The sequence below is a fragment of the Plodia interpunctella genome, chromosome 11, assembly GCF_027563975.2.
Source record: "Plodia interpunctella isolate USDA-ARS_2022_Savannah chromosome 11, ilPloInte3.2, whole genome shotgun sequence".
Classification (NCBI taxonomy): Eukaryota; Metazoa; Arthropoda; class Insecta; order Lepidoptera; family Pyralidae; genus Plodia; species Plodia interpunctella.
Window position 1 is genome coordinate 2,245,610 of NC_071304.1, and position 25,985 is coordinate 2,271,594.

At 38.2% G+C, this 25,985-nt stretch overlaps 1 protein-coding gene and 1 long non-coding RNA gene across 2 annotated transcripts in view; one reads left to right on the forward strand and one right to left on the reverse strand.

The window, feature by feature from the left end:
* The window catches only part of LOC128673701 (thrombospondin type-1 domain-containing protein 7A-like), a 77,315-nt gene that overhangs the window by 1,388 nt on the left and 49,942 nt on the right, over positions 1–25,985 (reverse strand). Inside the window, exons 3-28 of the mRNA XM_053751730.2 lie at positions 16,751–16,832; positions 16,234–16,341; positions 14,483–14,628; positions 13,638–13,763; positions 12,489–12,703; positions 12,172–12,277; positions 11,528–11,736; positions 10,785–10,980; positions 10,511–10,665; positions 10,271–10,383; positions 9,821–9,930; positions 9,242–9,427; positions 8,519–8,663; positions 7,991–8,089; positions 7,563–7,663; positions 6,989–7,169; positions 6,478–6,639; positions 5,643–5,793; positions 4,223–4,376; positions 3,774–3,862; positions 3,357–3,499; positions 2,746–2,869; positions 1,978–2,151; positions 1,561–1,709; positions 818–948; positions 194–284 (exon numbers count right to left, since the gene is read on the reverse strand). Of these exons, the coding sequence (XP_053607705.1) occupies positions 194–284; positions 818–948; positions 1,561–1,709; positions 1,978–2,151; positions 2,746–2,869; positions 3,357–3,499; positions 3,774–3,862; positions 4,223–4,376; positions 5,643–5,793; positions 6,478–6,639; positions 6,989–7,169; positions 7,563–7,663; positions 7,991–8,089; positions 8,519–8,663; positions 9,242–9,427; positions 9,821–9,930; positions 10,271–10,383; positions 10,511–10,665; positions 10,785–10,980; positions 11,528–11,736; positions 12,172–12,277; positions 12,489–12,703; positions 13,638–13,763; positions 14,483–14,628; positions 16,234–16,341; positions 16,751–16,832 (3,646 nt within the window). The remainder of the gene's footprint in view (positions 1–193; positions 285–817; positions 949–1,560; positions 1,710–1,977; positions 2,152–2,745; positions 2,870–3,356; positions 3,500–3,773; positions 3,863–4,222; positions 4,377–5,642; positions 5,794–6,477; positions 6,640–6,988; positions 7,170–7,562; positions 7,664–7,990; positions 8,090–8,518; positions 8,664–9,241; positions 9,428–9,820; positions 9,931–10,270; positions 10,384–10,510; positions 10,666–10,784; positions 10,981–11,527; positions 11,737–12,171; positions 12,278–12,488; positions 12,704–13,637; positions 13,764–14,482; positions 14,629–16,233; positions 16,342–16,750; positions 16,833–25,985) is intronic.
* On the forward strand, positions 14,562–16,258 carry LOC128673702 (uncharacterized). Its single transcript, XR_008405106.2, has 3 exons — positions 14,562–14,641; positions 15,354–15,416; positions 16,154–16,258. It is a non-coding gene; the product is annotated as an uncharacterized LOC128673702 (long non-coding RNA).

Here is a 25,985-nt window from a genome sequence, read left to right on the forward strand (position 1 = left end):
GTGTTCCTCCTCACCTAAGTAATAGTACCTACCTTATATGATTTAGTAGCACGTTACCTACTATCGACTTTCGTCCCCATTAAAATATTTCAGTATTACATATTTTTGGGTGGGACGGTATTTGATTAAATCAATTAAAGTCAAAAGTTGGACAAATGTGAGTATTATTGTTGGATAATAGACTATAAATTACCTGAGAAACCCTCGGTATAGCATGAAGGCCCCGTACAAGCTGAGCACAATGGTGGCCGTCCACACCACTGCCAGCACTGAGGTGCTGCCCTCTGCGAACAATTGGACTACGTAAGAAATACGTGGGAATTCGAATTCTTGCATAGCACTTCTTGGTTCTTGGGAGCACGAAAATATTTCCGTGGCGTTAATAACTTTATTTCCGGCTACACATTATCGCCGAACTCAGACTAACGCCGATGTGAATGAATGTACATTGCGTAGTTTTTATAAGTGCTTTTATTTACTGCAATGAAAAACCAGAAATCTATGCCGAATCCGCCAAAGTTTGAAGAACTGTTCAGCTACAGTTGCAATAGCCGGTCCATAATCCCGTGTCCTGTTCAGTCCTGTATTGCAGTGGTGGATTAAGACAATTGCTGCTAATAGGCAATTCAAATTTTGCCGCCCCTTGCTGCCATCTCGGAAAGGCACGAAAGGTCATGTCATAACTACTAATATCATTTAAATTTTCCCGCCTTTTAAAATCTGCCGTCCTAGATTCCAGTCTAATGTTAAAGCTGCCACTTTGGCCAAAAAAGTGTATCGACCGCTAAAATAAAGGATATAAGCAGGTGGTACAGACCCACGTAGCCGTCGTGGTAGACATCTTTGCCGAGCCAGGCGCGGCGCGGCTTCTCCCCGCGCTCCGCCGCCAGCAGCTCCGGGATCTCGTCCGCCGAGCCCGTGCAGTTCGCCCACTCGATCGTCACGAATCTGTCGTAACGATACAACGATCATTTACAAAGTCTTAGTCATCATCCAACTATAATCCCACTTTAATTGGGGTTGGTATTGTATGTCAGTCTCCTGTAGTTTCCCGATCAATTTAGCTTAGTCATCAGGAGATGGATGTGGCAAAAAAGAAAGGCCCATAACGCACGCAGGACTGGTGCGGCTTAGACAAGCAACCATTTTTGGGGAAAGTTATAGTTGTACCTACCTACTATTTAGTATTTAATACCTATATATGTATACACATATAAAGGTATATTTCTGTAGCCAAGCGAAAGTAGCACAACTAATTATTTCTCCCTACTTGTAGGTAGGTATACATATATATATTTAAAAACATAATGCCGGCTACACACTATTATTGAAGTGAGTACCTCCTTCTCTCTTTCATCTTCGCGTGTTATGTTCACAGCTATCACAAAGCCTTAGCTTGCGTAAAAAATTGACCATTAAATTTTGGCTATGATTTTATAATCGGCCGCCTGTCTGACGTTTACCATCTTTAAGGCTATGTATCTAGTCGCTTCGTATGATATCCTCGGGATGATATGGAGTAGTTCTACCGTAGGGCCACACAGAAATGTGAGTCGTCACCTGTTAGGAGTCCGGCAGGCGCGTCTGGCGGGCAACAACAGCTGCCGGGAGCGCGAGCGAGCGCCCCCGCGGCAGGGGCCCCACGCGCCCCACGGACCCGGGGCCGCGCCCAGCGCCTCGCAATCACACTCCACCTCACATACTTCCTCCTGTATATGGCGAAAGTGTTGGTTTGGTTGTCACGAGACTAGCTACAGTATGTCTTTTAAGAGGTCCTTGTTGTTTTTGTACTCTTTAATACTATAAATGTATGTATTACAATAAAGAACTTAGTCAAAAATGTAGAAAAAAAAATGATTTGATACAAGTAGTACCTATACTGAGGGCGATAGCGTATCGCTAGGATTCTAAATAAGCATCGGGACTTGGTTTGCCTTCAACAACGCACTGTAAATTGTGAGATAAAATAATTCCAACCTGGAAATGCAGCGGAGGGGCTATTATCCTGCCAGGGAGGGCGACAGCGCAGCGCCAGGGCTCCAGATAGGCCTCCGAGGCGGGCTCGTCCCCAACGCTCGTCAGTTCGCAGCGAGCGTGGGAGATCTTCACGCCCCAACCGCACGCGCCGTCGGCTTCTTCGCGGGATGCCGTCTGTGAAGGGCCAATACGAGTGACGATAAAATGAAACGTTTTGTTAGAATATGGCTCCTAGGTCGTGCTTTAAGTTTCGGACGACATTACCAGTGTAATATAATGTCACACAGGTTTTCACAGGAACCTCGATCGCTCCGCTATTTATTTACCGTTTCAGCATCGGATAATGGGATCAAAACTGATCCCGGAACCCAAGTGGCCTTTGTAAATACAAGTTTAAATTAAAAGGTCCAAAAAAACATTATACCGCTAGTGTTACGGTTGTAATCCCATTTTTACTAAAAACCTACTGATATTGGCTGTGTACTGTTTTGTGGATAATTATATCACACGCAATCAACTAGAATTTAAATATTGCTATATTATATAAATATAAATGGCTAGTGACTGCTAATTGTAACGTTTGACGATTGTTAATCGTCAATGTTAAGAATGTTAATCGTCAATGTTAAGAATGGTAATCATCTATGTTAAGAATGTTAATCGTCAATGTTAAGAATGTTAATCGTCAATGTTAAGAATGTTAATCGTCAATGTTAAGAATGTTAATCATCAATGTTAAGAATGTTAATCGTAAATGTTAAGACCAACCTGGACATGGCAGCCCAGGCTGGGCCGCGCCACGAGCCGCAGACACGGCGCGCGCGGGCACGGAGCGCGCTGCTCGCTCGGCGGGCACGCTCGGCCCGGCCACACCGCCGCTGTCAGGTGTTGTCTAGGAAAGTATTGTATTTAAGATTCTTATTAAGTTATTTCATACTAACTGCGCCGCGGGACTTCGCACTCGTGGCGAATTTCGGGATAAAAAGCCTTTACCTTATGTTATTCGGTTATATTCTACCAGATGTCATATAACAATCCGTCCAGTAGATCTCGCGTGAAAGAGTAACAAACATACACACATATATATCCTCAAAAAGTAGGAAGGATTACTTGTTATTGCTTCTTTTGTCCTTTGTGTTTTGTATTATTAATAATAATAAATAAATAATAAATATATTAGGACAAATTACACAGATTGAGCTAGACCCAAAGTAAGTTCTAGACTTGTGTTATGAGATACTAACTCAACGATACGATATTTATAACTTATATAAGCAATAATACAGTCCATAAGAAAGCTCATCATCACTAGAGGAGACAGAAGCTTTATCTCTTCCATATCTGAACTCAGACATCATGACACAATGAATTATAATTACCTAGTTCGTCTCATGTGCCTCGCTGAAGACGCGTCGCCGCAAGAACAAGCAGAAGTGTCCCAGGGGCTCCACTCTCCCAGCTCACAGTCCACGCCACAAGGCACATAGCACCAGGACTCGCTCGGTTCCATTGCACTTGCGTTCTGTGAACATCAGTCATCATCTTATGAGATCTTAGAAATAAATTAATAATTATCACGCGTCTGAAGAATGTAACGAGTTTCTTTTATTTTTGATTTTCCAGTCTCCAGCTAGCTTAAATCTTTTCTGCTCTGATTAATAAGTTTAAATTCATAATAAAGGGAACTTTATACGCATAGATATTGATATAACTACGATGAGTTTCCAAAGAAACCTGACATAAAGATCACCACGGACTTCACACTCAACGTTTAAAATTACAATCTGGATAGTTACGGGACAGAATGAATTGTTGACAAAAACGCCATCGCTTCGAAGACACCGGACAGCTCTCTTCTTAATACCTTCACCACAAGGAGATCCTCCTGAAAAATAATCTTAATTGCAACAAACGACTATGGTGACAACATGCTTCATACAGTTTAATATGGCTCCATATTAACGTAACCAGGAGTGGTTCCTGAAAATGACATCAGCAATCGACGGAAAATGGTTAGAATTAGCTGATGTGCCGTTCCAAAATTACCATTTACATTACAACGTTCCTCAGACCGTCCCATTCTTGAGAAAACTTTCTTAAAAATTTAAGAATTTTGTTTCTTCAAAACTGGGAATATTTCTATGAAAGTAGGGAACTTCCTGGGAATATCATATTACTTTTGACACGACGGTTTGGTTATGGTGAAAGTGTATTGTTTTAATAACGTTGCCTTATGGTGACTTACCTAGAGGCTGGCAGTCGTCCCAAGGTGAGATATGCCAGGAGTACTCGTGCGGGGAGCAGGGTTCAGCCGCCACGAGGTGACCGCAAGCTGCGCCACCATCTGACGCTGGCCGAAGTACCACCCGAGTGCGGTCTCGACGTCCACCCCACTTCGTCTGCAGATAGTAAAGTTATCAGTGTTAGTGAGTGAAAATTCAAGGACTACTTATTCCATATCTGCATATTAAAGGAGATATAATAAGTTAAATTTGGTAACAATACTATTACCAAAGAGATTACGTAAGGCAGGCGGCGGGTTAAAAAATCGTATCCGAATCTTCAAAATGTTTGTTTATTTTTTACACTGATCCCGCGCTTGACCGTGTCACAGCTTGAATAGATAACAATATACAGAACAAATAAAACAGAGAAGACGTATAGATGAGAGAGAGAGAGTAAAAAAAATCAAGAATAGACTCGATTCCGTGCTGTATAGTCTGGGAATGAAAAAGTTAATCAAGTGAATGCGGCTGTAATTTGGATATTCTTGGTACAGACAAAATGCTAGGCACTGTTTAATCTCAAATTACGGAATAGACACGTAACTATTCCGTACATAGGAGTAGACTCTATGTACGGAATAGACACGTAATATTATATTTGTACATTTTAATTACACACATTTGTATATGGACAAAGTTGCGAAAGACGAGAAATTAAATAAATGATTATATTCTTGACTTAAATCGATGGTCCGTGAGCTGGCAAACTTCTAGTCTTCTAATCAGCTATATCTGTTCTTTCTTCTCCTATCTTATAGTTTGGAGTCAGTTCTTGTTTGCAGGGTAGGTACAGGGTACGTGGTCAAGTGTTATCCCGAGTGTATGTCCTATATTTCACTGGAGAAAACACCTGTCCAGCAACCTGTCCACTCATTGCTTCTTTTGTCATCTTCTCCTTCTCTTTGCTTTCCTTCATCTCCACCCTACGCTATAAGAAGAACACATAGTTGTGAAAACGAAAATACTAATGGAAAAAAATTAAAGTGACTAAATAGGAGCCCACCTCATCAAGGTTTTCGCAACGTTTTCGCAGAATAGTCTTATCATCCGCGAGGCGACTATGGTAAATAAAATTATAATTGATGTTTGTTTATTTGATTAATGATGATTGATAAATAAAATCTGGTAAAGACAAAGATGTACATAATATTTGCAAAAGCATGGGTTTACAGTAAAGTTACTAAGATAGGGCAAGGTATATAAAGTCTTGACAGTAGATAGGCAACAAAAGCAATCCCCAATCAGGTAGATGGAGCAATCGTAAAATCGCAGGGAAATCTAAAAAAAAAAAGATTTATTTTTAGACAGACCTGGTCTTTGGGGCGTCACCGCCGTGTATGCTACCAGACGAGATGAGACAGAGACAGTTTTAGCAGGTACCTGTTCGCACGGGCTCCAGTCGGACCAGGCGCTGAGCACGCAGTCGCCGGGGCAGGGCGCGCGGCAGCTGGTCTCGCGCGCCGGCGCCGGGCCCGCTCCGCTCGCCTCGCAGTTCGCGTCGTCCAGCCAGTTGCCGTCTGCGTCCACGCATCTAGGGAGTTGCGATCTTTGACACAACTTATCTAGCCGCTGATCGTTTCAGATTTATGGAAGTCACTTCTTCTCGAGTCGAGATGGCTATTCAGATGGTGTTGGACTGGTATGTGGCCACGCTGATCGCTATGTCGTTGGTCTCGTTCAAGTTAATGGAAGTCACTGAGCCTATCTCTCATCAAGTTTAAAAAAAAGTAACATAGGTGCCTATGTAGCTACTACTAAAGTCTAATTATAACTTTACAAAGTCATTAATGCAATTAGGTACATCAATTTTAGTAAAGTAAGAACATCGAGATTCGATATGCAGCTGACAGTGTCGAATTAAGGCAAGCTCCGAGCCCGTTGTGTGGACACTGTTATCGCCTTTGGTATTAAAGTTAATCCGACAAACTAAAATGTATAATGTAATAACTAGCCTTCATGTTAATTCTCAGAAACGAGCCAACTTTCTAGGAATTATTTATATGAAAGAACGTTTCCGGCAACGGCAATAGTAGCCACAACACTCACACACAAAATTTTATTACAAAAAAAACATATTTAAATTGTTTGGCTAAATTATTTTTTATTTAGCCAAACAATTTAAATATGCTTTTGTTGTTTTTTTTTATTATTTATATACCATTTCGGCTGAATAACTTTCAAAATTTCATTATGAAATGCAATGTGAGGCACTCACGCGACGGTCCTGTTGACGAGCGCGCGGCCGCACAGCGCGCGGCGCGGCGCGCACACGCTCCACTCGCCCACGGCCCAGCGCGGCGCCGCCACCTCGCACGTCGCGCGCTGGAGCGTAGCGCCACATTCTCGACCGCCGCCCGACCCTTCTTCTATCACCTCTCTGCTAGTGTAATGTGGGTTTAGATTGTGACGTGGAGAGAGTTATTGCGTTTTTTATTGAATTCAATACATGTATAGTTTGATACTCGTATTGGTAAACGGAGATCCGTTTTCTATTAGGTTGAAATATAACAATAGGTACGTATGTCCTCTTGGACAGGCAGTTTTAGACCAGTCAAACTACACAATCGATCTAGAGGTAACAAAGAGCCTCAAACTACAAATTACATTATGTTCCGGACTTGCGTACACATACAGTCAGGATATTCACATATTTTCATCATTCGTTTTTTTCTTTGCCTTTAACAAGAATAAAACGTGAATCTGTAAACGTGTAGCAAACGCGTCACCTAGTGCGGAAGCGGAAGGCAGCGCGGGAGCCGGGCTCGGGCGCGCAGGGCCCCCACTCGCCCCAGGGCCCGGCCGCGCAGTCGCGCGCGCACCGCACGCTGCACGCGCCGCGCAGCAAGCTCTGGAACTCAGTGTCGTACTTGTACCCGTCTGTTGACGCCTCGCGCACGCGGTTTGGACCTGAAATTAGAAACAAAGTCTTGAAATGTGCGCCGTCTGTCGATATATTTTACAGTATTAGTTTAACTTTTGAAAATCAAAGCTATCTGTCGATTTTACAGTTTCTATTGCCTTTTTTACGGGATGAAAGGTTCATGAAATCCTTCTATGCACACTTTACTATGAGACGCATGTAAAATTTCAAGAATATTGGTTGAAGATTTTATTCTATTTTGCCTTTTACGTTTTAAGTGTATTCTCTTTGTAAAGATTGATGTACAATCAACAGCACATTAACTTACGCAAATTCATTGCAAACTCGCCTCTATTACCGCGCCATAGAGGTTCATGCTGGGTAACTTAATGTGCTGTTGACTGTACGAGATGTTAGTCGATTATGTTATATGTTCTTACCAGTTAGAGGATGATATTTTTTGCAAACTTCCATGGGCACATCTCGACCGCCGACCATGCAGCGGGCCGCTCGCAACGATCTGCCTTCTCCACATTCAAGTCTACAAAATTATGCATGTCTTAATTTCATGTAACTACTTACTGTTGTCTTAGTGCAAGTTTACTTTTCGCAGTGAGATACAGCCAACCCATGTAGCATTGTGATTGTGATAATAACACCGCAACGTGATTGGTAGGCATCTAACAGCATCTAAATAATAATTTTGTAGACTGCGCCTCATTGCCAAAAAGTTTAGTCGACATAAATTTAATTAATAACTCGAACTACGCATCCAGAATTAGAGAACGTTGAAATGTACAATTTATAGATTGACCAATTTGGTGAGACCAGAAATAGATAAGGATGAAGAAAAACAAGTAAGACTTACCCAGGTGGAAGTATACAATCGGAGTCAGCGGGGAGAAGTTCCAAAGATACATTTTTGCAAATGCAAATTGGTATGTCTGGATGTGATGCATCTAAGTATCTGTAACAATGTTGGTATATTATTTTTGTATTTAAGAATCAAGTTATACAGCGTGGGCTGGGCAAGTACTGGGCGCATAACATAGAAATGATACGACGAAAATATAATTACGAATCAATGTGGTAATAAACAGATATTTATTTTAAAGACTGTCTGTCTTTTAAATACATTTCTGTTTAGCTTCCAACAACAAACAGTATTAGTTCATTTCACTGGACTTAGAAACTAAAGTCACAATCAAGGAGCCAGAATAACTACAACACACATGCACACAACATATTTGAGCGGATCCGCGCAGATGACATCACACAGTCGAAGGAGGCGAGGCGGTCGCATGCACCTCGCACGCGGTTACATGCTATTCTAAGTTACCTATATTCTACCATCAAATTAATCAAATATTTGCATGAAGAGTAACAAATAACATACTTGAGCGGGTCCGCGCAGATGACATCGCAGCCGAAGGAGACGCGGCGGTCGCAGGGCACGGCGCACGCGGCCACGCTCTGCGGCACGCGCTGCCCGCTGCACGACCCCGCCTCCACTCGGTGCGACTCCGACCCACACCATACACCTAGAATGTTTGTACATTATATCTTGTACCTACCGGAGAAAGACACAATAGTGTATGCTAAGGCCCGATACGTAGCTGATGGCGTTCAGCACCCCACTTGGATTTAACCCGACGATATAAAAGGTATTTGGATATAACTAAAGATAAGACATGCCCATATGACGTTTGTATCCAACGAAGTTCACATATATACTGCCCGAATCACAGAAGAACGTCATAAAGTGACTATTGCCACTTCACGTAGAATCACAGAGAAACCTGAACTAAGTAACACCTGTGTTCTCTTATTGGCCACTTGACTCATATTAGAAATAAGAACGATCAATGTAACAAAGGAACACGACCGCACCACACGGTGTCACAGATAAGAGTGAGTCCATAATAACACTCGTTTTATAGTCGACTCACAGTGGGGTGATAACAGGTGACATTTACGATTTACTTTGCCTAGGTACTAAAAAGGTACTCGACCTTTTTGTAATACCAGCTGTTTTACCAAAATACGAAGAGACAATAAAGTTAACGCTCCATGTGTATCATCATAACTTGAATAAAGTTATTCTTTTTTAAATACTCACTTCGCACTCTATAGCCAATCCCGCAGTGCTGTTCGGGGGGTAGTCTGCACGCGGTCCAGTCTCCGGTCACCCAGCTCGCCTCCCAGGGCTTGCAGGTCCGCGCCACGGGGCACTCGCGGGCCTCCTGCCGCGGCCCGCAGTTGGGGCCGCCGTGGACGATGCGTACGCGCACTTGCTTGCCTGGTTCTGCGTAGATTGCATGTTTTAAGAAGAGTTTACATTGGTATATATATTATTATAATTTAATCATCACCACATGCATATTACAATAAAGAATATTGATTTTGACTCTGGAAGAGGTGGAAGCTAAAAAGCCGTAATTTCCTTTATTCATCAGTTCAGTTCATTAAAGACTCGCCTTCTAGTTGTAGGCTTAAACAAGCAATGGGGAGAATATATACAGTTGTAAAGGATGGCGGCTTCGGACCCAGTTGTTCACGCTAACTCGCGCAGATAAACTATCTTTAAGCCCCATTTACACCTAAAATCTCTACTACAACGCCATTTGAGAAGAACTATCATATAGTTTTATATATACCACATGAGTGTACGTGCATACTGCCATATGATTGTACATACCACAAGAGTTAGGGCAAGGAGACCAGGGTCCCCAGGCCTCCACTCGGCAGCCGCGCAGGCACCGCACTGTGCAGGCTCGGCGGGACGCTGGACGGCGAAGAGGGGCGCATCTATGGTATATTTTGTAAGTAACATACAGTAATGCATTTTTCAGAACACGACTAAATTAAGAAGGAAACTAGATTATTGTGTACATATTCTCTCAACCTATGCTATCGTAAGAGATCTCTAGATTAGGTATTTATAGGTATTTTAGGTAGGATGTAGGATTAGTTCGCCGTTGGATATGAATAATTCTTGTATTAATTTTGTAATTGATGTACTTATTTTTCGTACATAAACGTTGTTCACAAAAAGATTGTAGGTCAAATAATTCAGTGGAATTTGTTTGTTTGGTTGGTATTAAGTAGTTATTTAAGTTTTATAAATAGACAATTAAGTTTTACTCACAGAGCTTCCCTCACAACGTCGGCGTTGTCCTGCACACACATCACGTCCCGGACCATCTCGCCTTCTTCTACGCACGGCTCTTCTTCGTCACTCACATTGTAAGGATCTCCATCCTACAAAACATCATAGTTATAAATAGTTAAAAAGATCTTAAGTTCAACCAGTCTTTCATATATTTTTTATTTTTATTTATATATCTAAAATTTATATAGTTAAAAAAATCAGATTAATAATCAGTACCAGCAAATCAGTGTAGTTAGTGTTAGCTATGTAGTCCTCTCGTCGTCTCTCGCAGGGTCCCCACGGAGTCGCCAGCCAGGAGTAAGTCGCGCATGCGTGGTTGTTACATGTTTCATTCTGGACGAGCTGATCTTCTGATGGACAGGGCCAACCATCTGATAAAAAGGGATGGCTTAGTTAGAAGTTTGGAAAATTGGTGGAATATCCCTCCTCACCAACTAGAATGCTTTTGTATAATATACAGTAGTATTACACGTATATTTCTATAGCTCACCAGGAGCAGCATGAGCCAAGATATGTCGTCGTCGACTCCTGGTGGGAGGGGGATGGGACGCCGAAGCACAAGCCGCAGAGCAAGGAGACCACAGCCCCCAAGAGGACACGACGCAGTCGCCGGCGCAGGCGATGCGGCAGCGCTCCGTGCGCGCCGGAGCCCCCGTGCCACTGCACCACGCGCGCTGAGCTTCTTTCTGTTTACGAAGAGTGATTGTATCACCAATCTTGTTTGCTTTAATTCCGCACCTTGTTATTAAAACTCGGTAAAAGAAGAAGTTTTGTTTATTGAAGTTTATTTTTTACTATTAGAATGTTTAGTTTACTTAGGGCTTGTTTCACCGTGTGCTGTTGAAGTAGCTGATAGCTTTTATGAATTATATCAAACAGATACCGTTATCACCGTTGTGTTTTAGTATTGCGTTGCGGTTAGTTTATCTGTCAGATGTTTTATCATAAGGAGGTGAAACAGCTCCTTAATGTTTTTTTTATTAGGGAAATGTTGCATGTTCTAAGTAGGACTAATTGTATGATGGAATCCATCTAAGTAGTATACAATCAAAGAAAATACCAGATTTAGATCTAGGCTTTCAGCTAACGTAAATAAAAGTAAGGCAGATTATACCAATGACATTCGTTCAGCGATCGAAATAGTGTTAGTAATAATGCAAACAATATGAAAGAAAACGGGTTGTTTAACTCAAAGCCTATTGATTCTTCTGTTTTATGGATTCTTCTGTTTACCCCGTCATGTCCAACGCATCTCAGCTCACGAGTGCGTTTCCCCGGGCCACAAGTAGTGTGAGGCTGGTTGAGTACACACGGTCCCCAAGGCAGGGCCTTCCAAGACGCGCAGCGAGGAGAGGAGCAGGTCCTTTTCTCTTCCAGCGGAGGGCACGGGGCTCCACCACCCGATGCTGCGGAAATAACGCGTCGGCGGCGAACGCTGTAACCTGCGAAACATATTAAAATCTAATAGATTTTCGGGCTTTTTGTGTCATGATCTTGCATGGTTGTGATTGGTGGCAAAACACTACATTAATATTGCAAAGTTGTTGTGGTTTATTCGCCTCACAACGACCACGACCCTCAGCTATGAGGAATATGACTGTAAGGAGATGGAGTGTCATGATATTATTAATTCAAATTGTCTCGCTTTCTTCTCATATTCTTATCATCAAGGCTGAGTAAAGGCATCTTATCCTCACGGCTGAGTAAAGGCATCTTATCCTCACGGCTGAGTAAAGGCATCTTATCCTCACGGCTGAGTAAAGGCATCTTATCCTCACGGCTGAGTAAAGGCAACAAAGGCGATCTTGTACCATTTTGAAAGCTCGATAGAGTCTATTGGTGTATTAATATTAATACATGACCATCGTTTTAATTACCTGTAGTTGTAAGCTGTTGGACAGGGTATAATGGACAACCGTCAGTGGGCTGGCAGGCGCCCCATTCACTCCATTCTCCGACTTCGCAATCCCTTGGACATGGTACCTGGACATTAAATAAATGTATTTAGTTTTCTAACATCAATTATTAAGTGCTTAAAGACGAACGTAACAAAGAAAAAAGATGTTAATATTAGTGACTAATCATTTTGCCTAAGTTAGGAACAGAATTTATATTTACTTGCCTAAAATACGATCCTACTTTGATATATACATATTTTATTATTATTTTTGATGTAATGAACCGATAACCATACCTCACATGGCTGGACTAACGTTGGTAGCGGCGCATGCGCACACTGCGCTACATGCAACGCCCTTCCATCAGATTTCACGCAAGTTGCTTCGCGTCTTTGAACTCCTCCTCCACAACTGGCTTGACTGGTCTGTTTCTCTTCATCATCTGCTTCGTCGTCATCATCATCGTAAATGGCGTCATTGTCGTCTGCATCATCGTCGCTGTCGTCGCTCGCTGTAACGACATTATTTTGATTACATTCGGGTTTTGTAAAACTATGGTATATTGTGGTAATTTTGTAAAGGTTTTATTTTCGTTTATAGATTCTTTGATATTGAGGCAACAGACTGAGGGTTATTATTAATACAAATTTGGATACGTTTAACAAACGCCGTAAATGGTTTTATTATTCCGTTAAGAATCAAGGTTTGGATATGCAAATATTTTATTACATTAAACTATACTTATACTTTAGAATTACGACATACTGGAAGGTTTAATAGTTACAGAAATTGCATTATAATTTCATGGTACAATAAACTAACCACAAAAGTAGTCCTAACTAACATTATAAATGCGAAAGTGTTTGTTTGTCCTCTTCACGCTCAACTCAACCAATCTTCTTGAAATTGTACATACATATAGTTTGAAGTATGGAGAAGGACATAGGGTACCTTTCATCCCGGACAAATAACAGCTCCCGTGGGAAATCACGTGGGCGAAGCCGCGGGTAAAACCTAGTTATTAAATATAATAGTTGATTTAGTCCCTGTTGGTACATGTAATTGTATTTTGGCTTCTCCATTATCGGACGATGCCAAACACGTTATCAAATTATGTCTTTACATTAATTGATACAATTTGTAGCAAACCTTACGGGGGTGACAGTCACTGCGTGACAAAACCCCTTTAAATCAATAAAGACAAAAAATAATAATAGTTGTTACAGTAATAGCTCTTATATAAACATTGCCCTCCTACGCTGTAGGATTTTAAGTTTATTTTGTATAAACTACAGCTTGTGACTTCGTTCGCTTGTTAAAAAAGGATTAGAGAAAGCTGCTTATACACTATCGGCAATCAGGGCCTATGAAGAGGCTGGTGGTAAAATCATAAATTATAATATATATTATATAATTATATTATAGATAGGATCTTAGGTATATACTGGGAGGTGTGACAGGTTGTTCGATGGCGACCCGACATGGTCCCCAAGGGCCTGGGGTCCAGTGAGCGCTGGCCTCCAACGCCGCTGGCCTGATTTCCTCCACCACATCACACTCCTTGCCGCCACCTGGTAACATGACGAGAAAAATGTCATCATGCACTTTGGTATAAGCTTATTTACTGTGGCAATCAGAAATCACTGTATTTTATTGAAAAAAATATTTCAAAATTAAAATCGTTCTTATTATTACTAGATTTAGCTACTTTTGGAAAATGAATTCTGTAGCTATTTTGTATGCTATTAACTTACATGACTACAGGCATTAAGAAATTATTAGGTAAGTAAGTACCTGTGGTAAGAACTAAATAAATATACATTAAAACTTAAGTTAAAATTATATCCCTAGTAGCAAAGTACCGTAAACAACTGAATTAAAGTAGTAGAAACATTTGTCGTGCAATTAGATCCTGTGGAGGCTTAAACGCTTACTCAGTAAAACCTTACGTTTAATTTCGCTTGCACTTCATTACGTAAAATGTTCTCAGACAAGTTCTTTTCAGACTATATTTGAAGTCTTTTGTTTTGTACAATATTGCAAAGGATTTATGAGACAGACTGATTGATTTAGTTCGGAATATTTGAAGACTACAATTAGGCAGTTCGACTTGTTTTTGTTTAGTATGAGTATTGCATAGTGATATATATATAGACCATGTTATGATTTAAAACGAGCCCCGCTTTCTCACTGTCGTGTTGGCAACCAGTCTGTTAGACTTCAGTCTTTTATCACGCATACCCTGGGCACAAGCCTACACGTGTGTTTTCTACAAAACAATGTCACAAACCTTGTGGCAATCGTCGTAGTCGGCGCGTGCGTACCAGTGCGCCATCTTGGCGCGGTCGCCATGGCAACCACTCACCCAGGCTGCAGTCATCTTTCATCACGCACACCCTGGTTGTGCCTACGCGCTCCAGGGTTGGGCCGCAAAACCTGTCAAAATTTTGTAAGTACTTATTGATATTTTATTTTATTAACTTTTGTTTTTTCCTCTCGGTCGCTTTTTCATAATTTGATTTTAATTTAATTTCCTATCTTTCCTTTATTTACAACATAAATATACAATTTTATGTCTGCTTTTGTTTATTTTAAATTCTATAAATAAATGTATCATATTTTAAATACTTGTGGCGTAAATAAGTAGTTCAAAAAGTGTAATAAGTTAATTTAGAAATATTTTTTTTTTCCAATACTACCTATAATCATATTGAGATAAAAATGACCAAAAATTTAAGATTATACCTATCTGACATTTTTTTGTCTGTGTTCTATGAATTTTTATTTTTTTTAAACGTAATCAGCCAGTTACACATTATTGTCATTGGAATCGCGTAATGCCTGGCCATATGTATTGTTTTAAACATACAGAAGCTACGAAGAACCGAACTACGTCTACTTTTTCACATTAAATATAAAAGGGTATTCGATCAGCGTCGCCGGTGACCCAGTTCCACAAAATGTCATAAGAATGCACGCGACCTGAATGTAGCTACAACTTAAGATGTGTCTAAGCCAGGATTGTGCCAAGTTTGTTCCGAATTGGAGCGAACTTCTAATGAGGTTAAGAACTTGGTAACTTTCTGATTTATTACCTCTAGTGCTTTGAATGGCGATTTTTGCTTTAGTGTCTTAAAGGGTTTTGTTTGATTTGCTTTTAGTTGTTGAGAGAAGCGATATTGCTTGTCAAGTGATTCGAATTCGTTAACTCATGGGTTGTGATTGTAAGTAAACATTTTCATTCTACTTAGGTATTTTCTCCTAAATTCCCAAATCTATTTTGTAAATCGGAAGTGTTGCCTATTTAAGTACTAAGATCTACCTACATAATTGTAGTTTTTTTTGAGAGTATTTTTATTTCAAAACCACCGGTGCTTTTTAACAGGGCGATATTTCTCTTAGCTGATGTCAATTTCAACTACTTTAATTCCTTTTAAAGCATGTAACAAATAACAATAAAACAAGTTTGGTGCTACTAATACTATGTATAACTACATAATAAAAAACTGGAGCTGTTGAAATTGATGCTCTGAGGGGAATACCACCTCTGTATACGTGTAGTGCAGCAGATAGTTCCGTGGGGGGGCACAAGGTCGATCGACAGGAAATTGGCTTTCCAAGCGTTTTGCTTTGTTGTGATGCAAGTACGATGCAACTACGATCTCGTACAGTTGTACGAGATCGTAGTTGCATCGTACTTTCTACAACTCCTACTTTCGTTATATTGGTTGATGAAATTCAATGTCATTTTGTAAGAAAAATAAATCTATTAATATAAATGCGAAAGTTAAGGTTTGTGTGAAGATATTTGTTACTTAATCACGTAAATTGTACTGGTCAACCTTCCTTCTATCTTTGGGCTTTGAGACTCATATAGTAATATTACCTTAAAATTTTGTTTTAAATGATCTAAATAGCAATATTCTTAAAGTAAGACATACGATGTTATATAATAACACAGGACAGAGAATAATTTGCGAAGATAACTGCAAAAATCAGTAATGGAGGGCAGTTCAAGAAAGAAATATGTTGGTGACATACATGGCCTCGACGAAGCGGCCATCTTTCTTCCGACACTGCACCTGTCGCCGTTGGAGGCCGAGCCTGGGAGTGTGCACCAGTGAGTCAGGGTTCTTTTGCCTGTTGTATCTGTAACAAATATTTTTTTTACGAAAATATCATTTTTGCCACATGTTTTTATTGTCGTCAGAGAGAACAAAAATTCATGCCAGAATTACGTTGACGATAAAATTTTCGATGTATTCAATGAAATTATACTTTTTGTCAAGAATGATATATGCGTGCCAAGGTCTGACAACCAGGGATGAGACCGTGCGATGGCTTCGACGCTTAATGGCTGAGGAAGAAACCGGGAATTATACTTTTTTTTAGCGAAGTGAGTACATTATACTTTTTGTTACATAATCATAGATCAATAGCAAATGTATATTTTTTATGCAAACAGTATGTAGTCCCATGTTAAATGGGCATTAATAAAGACCCAGAAATTACAAAATTTTATTACAATTAAATGAAAAGAAAAAACAACACCACTTACCTTTCAAGCGCAAAGTCCTTTTCCGAAAGGGCACACTCCGTCCAGCGACCGACAAATATGGAGTACTCAGAATCCACAGCATCTACGACAAATACACAACATATTAACAAACATATACTGCGCATATGCATACAATAGACGTCTGATCTGCGCAAGAGTTTAGCCATTATTGAACTTACATAGTCCAGCGTTAAAATGGAGTTCTAAATGCGAAGCAGCGCGTCGTTACAATATTAAGCGTATAAGGTAGGTAGTATTTATTTTTGGACGTTTTTCACATAGCACCGCGTGGCGTTGTGCAGCGCTCAGTCACTCAGTGAGGACGGCGTGTAATGTGAATTTACGATCGTGTTTTACGATTTCCACGATGATTAAATCTCATACACACTCATATTCTCATCTCATACTAGTTACATTGATTTTGACAGAATTGCCTTCATTAAATCAACTTCAATTAAAACAATCTTTGTGGTTATTTGATTGCTAATGTCGGTGGTTTATGGTTTTGTCACTGAAAACATATGTGCCGTGTTTGGTATAAATATATGATTTCTTGGAAATCAAATTTCTGCAAAACAAAAGAGCACAAATGTCAAAGATATAAATGGATACAAAGTTTTGGGTAAAAATGTGTTACCCAAAAGATATTTGGAATACAAAAGGTAATAAGCATCGCAACAGAGCCGCGTGGGCGTGATAAAGTTAACAAGATGGCAGACAAATGGCGTCGATATTTTACAAATTGGCGCCGAAATTGGGCCTGAAACCGGGTTTATCGTACAATATATTATTATATTTGTATTTATATGCTTGCCTTATATATATATTTGTATTATAATTCATCACATACACTGTACCTATGGTACCTATTTACCTAGATACAGTTAGTTTCTCTTATTCAATCAATAAATGTTAAATAACTTTTTGTAATATGCTGCGTAGGAAGATCTTCATGAGTCTAAATTCAAATACTACTAGGTACCTAAAAACAGTAAATCCGTACTGATATTATAAATGTGAACTTTGTTTGTGAGATGTGTGTATTTAGCATTTTGTTCTTAAGCAAAATCTACTGGACGGATTGTTATGAAATTTGGTACACGGGTAGAATATAAATGGGTGGAATAACACATAGGATACTTTTTATCCCGGAATTGCCAAGGAATAACTTGAAAATACAGGTGTTAAAGAGCGTGTATTGCCTCTGAATTTGAGTCAAACGAAAACAAGCTGCATTTTTATATTAAACTTTATGGAGGTAACTTTGAACCATTCAGTTAATTGGACTGAATCAGGATGGAGCCTCGCAGTTTATGATAACACAAGCTGCAACTTAACTAGCCCAATGTAATTAGTGGCGAGCAACTAATTTGATAGAACGCTAAGGATGCCAAACAGGATGACCGAAATAACAAAAAGTCGCGATTTTGGGATTTTAATTATACATTTTATAATATTGCGACTTTTATTCATTTGACTAATAAACAATATGCTTAGGGTTAGCAATAAAGTAAAAAAAAAAAAATGTTAATAGGGTAAATAACAACCTAGAAAGGTATTTTTTTAGTATCATAATATTATAGTTATAAGAGTTTTTTTTTAAATTTTTTGTTCTTCGTCACTAGTTCATTCGTATGATTTTTAATGGCGTAAATATCATGAGTCTTATATTTTTTTGTGATTTAAGAATAAAATCCCTAATAGTGTGTTTTGTTACATATCTAATGTTGCATTTTGTAAAGTCTTAATATGAATTGTGGGAACAATCCCCGGGAATAATTACGATTTAGCCACCCTATTAGCACTCTCACTCAATTAGCTTGAACTCTCTCTTAGCGGTTACATTTAATAATGCATCTAAGTGAATGTTTATTAGATACATGGTTCTGTTTATTTATCACTAAAATTTAAATACTTTTAAAAGTTTATATCCATTAATGAAAATGACTAGAAAAATTAAGAACTTAATCACTACAACATAGTGTAAAACACAGGCACGTATATATATATATATATATATATATATATAACATGCATAATATTACACCCGTGCAAAACGGGTGCAGGTCGCTAGTTATATATAAACCTTTGAGCAATCAATACGATGTCATTAACCTCCGTACGTCTTCTAAGTGGATTCTTGGGTTCCCAGTCTCCCCAAGTCCGCAAATCAGTGTAGTAAACAGTCATTAATATACTGATAATATAGCTCTTAACCGCTGTAAATTATATATCAGACATTTAGCAGACAATGGAGATACGTGCTATTGTTCGTGTAGCTCTCGCTGTAAAGGTGGGAGTACATTAATTTGAGAAAATGAGTGAATCGCTTTTTTTTCTTTTTCACTTCGTCCTGCTATCTAACTGGCAGTTTAGCATCTCTGAATGCCCCAAAAAAACCTAACATACCATAAAATAGATAAGGCTATTTATTTTATATCTTAGGTCGAGGCGACGCTGTGCGTATCTGATTTATCTGAGTTCACAATTAAATACTTTTATTTCTTTCAAAAGTTTACAAATAGAAATATAATTCGGGAAACATAAAGAACGAGAAAACTATTTCGTGAGAAGCTAGCGGTGGCAACGCTTGTAATTGGCCTTCAAGAACCTCACGCTCCCTTGCCGCGTTTGTCGCTCACCCAGGTCAGGGTGAGTGTAATATAACTCGGGAGCTCAGCATAATAAGTTTGCGCGGTGGCATCCTTTGACACAGGTTTATTGCAACCTCTCTCATTATTCGACGTTTTGACCCGCCGCTGAAGTTTCCAGACGGGATGCATGCTTTGTCATTAAATACTTTGCATTTCAGCGCATTGTGAAATTACAACGTCGGAATTATTAAATTCTTACTTCTTTTATACTGTATACTTCATTTCTAATTCGATTTTTAGCTAATATTTTAGGTTACACGTGACAAATTAAGATACTCACTACTACTAATCTAGACTAATTGCGACCAAATAAATATATTTCAGTAGATTTACGTTATGCGCAGTCAAACATACTAATATAAATAAACAAAAAAAAGGCTGCTATTAGCCCTTTATACTCTTTTTTATTTTTCACATATACTTAGACGAATAATTTAATTTTCATTTTACGTAGAGATTTATTTTTAGGTACGCCATATTAAGTATGTGTTCCAACATTAGCTAAATTATTTTCAACCAGCCATAAATACTAAATAGCTTACGATGTAGTGCATGACCACCCTTATTTCCGTTTCCTGGAGAGGGGTTGTCTCGAGAAATTAAATTGTCGGCAACTTCGCTCGCGCTGTCTATTGTTGTTATCTGAATGCCGTAATTGAAAATTGTTTGAAACTCTACATTGAATGTAGTTTGCGACGAACATATTTACTACTAGTAGTTTGAAGCTTTGGTAAATATTATTTAATTTTGAATATGTTGTGAAAAAGTATCTGTCAAGGTCTAATTTCTGAATAAATGATTTACTAGTATTAATAAACACTAGATTATATAAAATACCTAAAAATAGCCACACTAAATGAGGTTTTTGATGTTTATTTGCAATTTTGTGTCAAATCTGTATTTTGTGGAACATTTGTGGAGTGAAAAATGCATTAAAAAGGTAAATAGACTGGCCAGGATTGTAGGTCTAGGTGTTGTTTGAATATATACCTATCTATGACATTGATAACAATAGGGATTCACAAAAAAAATTGAATTGTGTGGATCTAGTAGTATACAAAATAAGAACTGTACAAAACAATATTGACTTTAACTTAAGTTAGGGAGTTCTGTTTTTGTAATATTTTCCAAAAACTCTTCAGTGAAAACTCATCAGAGTCGTATTTTTTGTATGGTTTTCAATTACATTCCAAGACATACTGTTATGGTCTCAGACAGCGCGGAAGCCATGTAATCTGACTGAGTGTGTATTGATCGACGTATACACATGAATGACGCGAATTAACGTAATTAGAATTTGGAATGGTACGCTCTGGGTTCACTCGATTGAAGCAGTATCATGTGAGGATTGCAACTCCTGGTTTTGCTATACTTTAAGAAAAATTAAAAATGTGATATTTTTTTATCTACGGTAACAAAATTCTGCTGGCCGTAAAGACCTCTTAATGCCAATACAATCCAATCGACCGAGCCAAACGAACCATTATTTTTGTGTCGAAGTATTTGTCTATCTATAAGGAAGAATATACCTTTAATTACATATATTTAGCACTGCTACATATATATGCAAAGTGTACAGTGTTGCAAAGTGCATTCGTAAATCACAAGTCATAAAGTATGAAGCACTTAGATTGCCATCATCTTATACGAGCGAGGAAAGCTTAAGGCTTGCAGATATGGAAATGTCAGTTTTATGCCGCCACTTAGCTGAGCACAGAGCAGCCACTCGTAGTATCTCACCACTATTGTGACATTTGCATGTAGATAGACTGCTTAATGTATTTTCTTACTCTGTATATTTTTAAATACCTAATTTACCATGCCACGTTATAGCTACTGTTTTTATTATTATTATTATAGCCTGTGTTTTAGTGTGAGTTTTGACAGCACGTTTATGAAATTTTGCACTGGTTTCAATGGCGATGACATTGTATTATTATGATAAGTAAGACCTGATAATGATTCAGGATCAGTGCCCAATGACAGAGTAGTTGAGGATAACGGATAACAGCATGGTCATAATAATAAAATATCTGTCTATACATATATATATAAAACTCTCATAAATAAAAATAAACAACAAAAATGTTATAAAAAATAATAATAAAAATAATTCCAAATATATGAAGAAAAAACAGTCAATTCAATGTCAGTGTTTGCTATTCATATATTCTTTAACGTTTTTACTGCAAAGTAAAAACTGTATGCAAATACAGTCAATTATTTCAAAGAAGTAAATATTGCTAGCTCGTAAAATATGTTTATTACTTAGTAAATAAACTTCGTTTCTGTGTAGTTAAGTTAATACAACATTTAGCTCACTTTGCATATTGATGAGTTTACCAAATTATAACTGAACTGGCTCGTGGAATACCCCCACTTATAGACCTGATCTGAATTGCTAATGAATTTAGCCAAATTATTCAAATGCAGAGGTGACAGCCCTATCACAGGCTCGATCCTGGACTTGTTACAGGATTACAGGGTAATATTACTGATGTCGAAGTGGGCTTATAATCGTGTCGAATCTAAAATTTTAATACGTATAGATACATCAATATTCGTGGGTGTAGAGAAAAGAGTCGTATTGGTCAAGTGCAAGTCTCGGGGATCGAGGGTTCCTATTTTTTTTTGTTATGTACTCGTATGTATATTTACAGTATTCCGTATATTTTATACTTTTCCATTTATATTTTTCATGCTTGTGAAATCAATAGGTTTTGAGTTTCTTTTGAAATCGCAAAATTTGCGTTATTACTTCTATTACACACTTCTTTATATCGAGTGTGTTATTATGCACTAATTAATCTAATTCGTGAACTTTTACAAGTTTTATTTTTCATAGCTCTCTGATAGAAATCGTAAAACTACTTGATTTTAATTTCAGCTTGGTATCTGGCCATTAACATAACTTTATTTCGCAGTTTCTAAAATTGAATCGCAGTTTACAGACCAGTTATAATCGGTTATAACCGGTAACATCATTCACACGATCCCCCGGGGCAGATTGGCGCAGTCTGGTCTAAACGTATGCAAATGTCTGTCTGTCTGGATCGCACGCCTCGGAAACTGGCCGGAGACTGGATGCCAAAATGTTACGATCACTCACTGCACTTGGACTACCGTTATAAATTAATTTTAGTGGTAACGTTTTGGTTATATTGAACATAATAATACAATGCTAGCTTTATTTAAATAACTAAGTTTGCTCCGTAATAATGTGGAAATTTCGCTATATATAGAAAAACCTTGATAAATTTTAACCCTAATGAAGTTATCTCAAAATTTAACACAGGTATTTATCTTGCCCTGTTTATTAATTTAAGTTTTTAGTAAGTTATATACTTCTTCTTCCTGTAGACAAATTGATATATATGTATATATAGGTACATAGGTACATATAGGAACAAATCAGACAGATTGATTAGCCCCAAAGTAAGTTCGAAACTTGTGTTATGGGATACTAACTCAACGATGCTATATTCTATATAACATATACATATATAGATAAATATCCAAGATCCAGGTCAATCTGAAAAATATCATTTTCCATGTTGACCTGACCGGAGATCGAACCTGCGACCTCCAGTGTAGCAGTCCGGATTGATCCCGAATCTAACTACCAAATTTCCTTAAAATCAGTCTAGCAGTTTAGACACGGATGACAATTATATATTGAGAATAGTATTCCTTGTCGTAAAATATTACAAGTGGAATAACCCATTTACGGTTCACGTTCTGATTTGCCCAACGATACAACCGGCATGTTCACGATTATTTGGTACGCTATTTGGGTAATTGCAAATCATGCTTAATTAAACTGAAAGCTATTTAAACGGAACCTTGGACTCGATTCGGAACAAAGAAATAGAGTGTAATGTTATTTTACGATGGTGATTTTGTTTTCTTAAGTTCCTCTGTTGAAATTACTTACTTTTTTTGAGAAATTAAACATTAGGTATTAGGTTAGGTATCAGCTAATAAAACAACATCGAATAAATAACGCACATTGATATTAACTATCAAAATGTTAAACACAAAAACCAAGAATTCGCGTACCGGCTCTTACCCGCTTACCCGGGTCCTAAATGAGCGACGAAACGCTGAAGGACGCGTTGCGAAGCTGCGTATATATGAGTCATTACGACGTCAATATATGCAACAAGTGTTATGGTAGCGTGTAAGTTAGCGTGGTACGGTATACGAGTTAGCTTTATAATCATGTACCTAGTAATTAAAACAGTGTTAAACCAATAGCGTGTGTTTCGCTATACAAAATGGTGACAGCGGTGGGATACATTTGATATTGACGCTTTGGGGAATATCGCGCGGCCTTTTCGCATATATCGCTCTTTTAGGACGCTGAGTTACAAAGCCCATATTTTCAGGGACGTCTAAAAAACGGGCGCCATTCATCAAAGTCAATATTTTTTCACAGATTACACTTCTTCATGCTTCGGTTCATGTTTCCTTATTACATATTTTGTATGAAATAAATTGCTAAGACGCTAAGATTAATTTGCTGTTTATTGCGTATATTTAATCCGAAAATAAGTATCTTCTCGATTTTACGTTTATTTAGTAGTAAGATAAAATTCTTTTTAATTTTGACCATTTTCTTTATAATTTTTAAAGTTACTTTATAATTTGGAAATTACTTAATATTTACATTAACTAATTTTAAACTTTTGCATTTTATTATAAGACACAATAATAACTAAAAATAATATCAAGCACAGGTGATTGTAACAACGGTCTGAAACATACGAGATATAAAAAGGTGCGTGAGCGTGTAATATTTATATATTATTTATTTAGTAAATATTTTATCATTAAAGGCGTATTCACATCGATCATTAGTGGCCTTCGAACCCCCCTTTCAATGTGCAGCCAGCGTAATGTTCAGGTGTGATGTAAATGTGCCCGATTAGCATATTAATCGATTCTGTGGATTTCAAACTCGTGTATTTGACCATTGAATAATAAAAGCTCTCTCTGGCTCGAATACAAAGCGCCTTGATTGTTTATTTAACAATAGATGTAATAAACTAGAAAAATAATGTTTTTGTTGTCATTTGTACTATGGCTAAAAAATTAACTTTAATAAACTTAACCACTATTTTTTACATGTAACTTACACAATACATGTTGACAAAAAAAAGTGCAAGACGATGTGCTGCAGGGATATCGTAGATTACTTGACGTATTAAAGTACAAGTACAAAAGTTGGAAAAGAGATGCAGTCTCAGCAAAAAAAATCACAGGCGCGCGGGTCACGCTCAGCACAGGTAACGCACGACCTAAATGGCGGTCCTTTTAAAAAGTCATTTGTATCGAGGCCACATTTGGTTTAGCTGGTATTCAAATATACATATATCTACATATGAATTGGTTTGGTCATAAACGATTAAAAAAAATAGCTATAACATATCTCACTGCTGGGCAAAAGTCTCCCCCCTCTTACCACGTGTCCCTTTCTTGTGTATTCAAAAACGAATATGTGTTATATGAACACGTTTCCCTCATGGGCCAAATGGATATTTGAAACTACATATTAATAAATCGAAAACAAAATATACAGCATTCATATTTTAATCTGAAATGAAAGATCTATTTGTTAAAGATCCGATGAATTTTACATTTAAAGGTATTTTTTCGTGGATCTTGAGCACCCCGAAGCGCCACACGCAGCCGATAATAAATCCAATAAATCCAGGTACTCAAGAGGTACCAAAGAAAATTAAAACGTAAATAGATAACAAACACACTTTTGCATTTACAATATTAGTTAACACTACATAGTTACATTGCGTCTATAAGCTTTGCGCAGTATTAACAATGGATAGTTCCACCCGTCCATCCCCATTATCCCTGTCGATACTCCTGTGGTCGGAGAGGGATTAGTGCCAATATGTAATGTAATATTTACTGGAAAACCCGATGGTGAGATTATTATCTCATGTCCTAATTAATATTACGGATCATTTGGGTGTATATTATTATATTGCCACTTAGGTATATATTCTCATTTAGGTATAGTGTCCCATGTCTTGTCACATGTCTCTGTTTCTGGGTATTGATTGGTTTTTAAACTCCATAACTTTTTTTCCCAGTGAAGTAAAAAATATTATATAAGATAACGTTACTACGCTTCTTTCTGTAATCTGCTACTTAAAACCTACTCAAGTCACATTATGTAAAAGAAGAATTCGCTCTATTAAGCATCGTAGACTGTCGTAGCCAGCTACGACATTTCCTATCCAGTTATCTTATCGTAGCTATTATCGTATTCAGTTATGATTTTATCGTAGCTAGCTACGACATATCGCAGTTCGTTTAGACTTTTCGTAGATAGCTAAGACCTCTCGTAGCCAGCTAAAATTTATCGTAGCTAGCTATGACATATCGCAGTTCGTTTAGACTTATCGTAGATAGCTAAGACCTCTCGTAGCCAGCTACAATTTATCGTAGCTAGCTACGACATATCGCAGTTCGTTTAGACTTATCGTAGATAGCTACGATCTCTCGTAGCCAGCTACAATTTATCGTAGCTAGCTACGACATGTTGTAGCCAGTTTAGA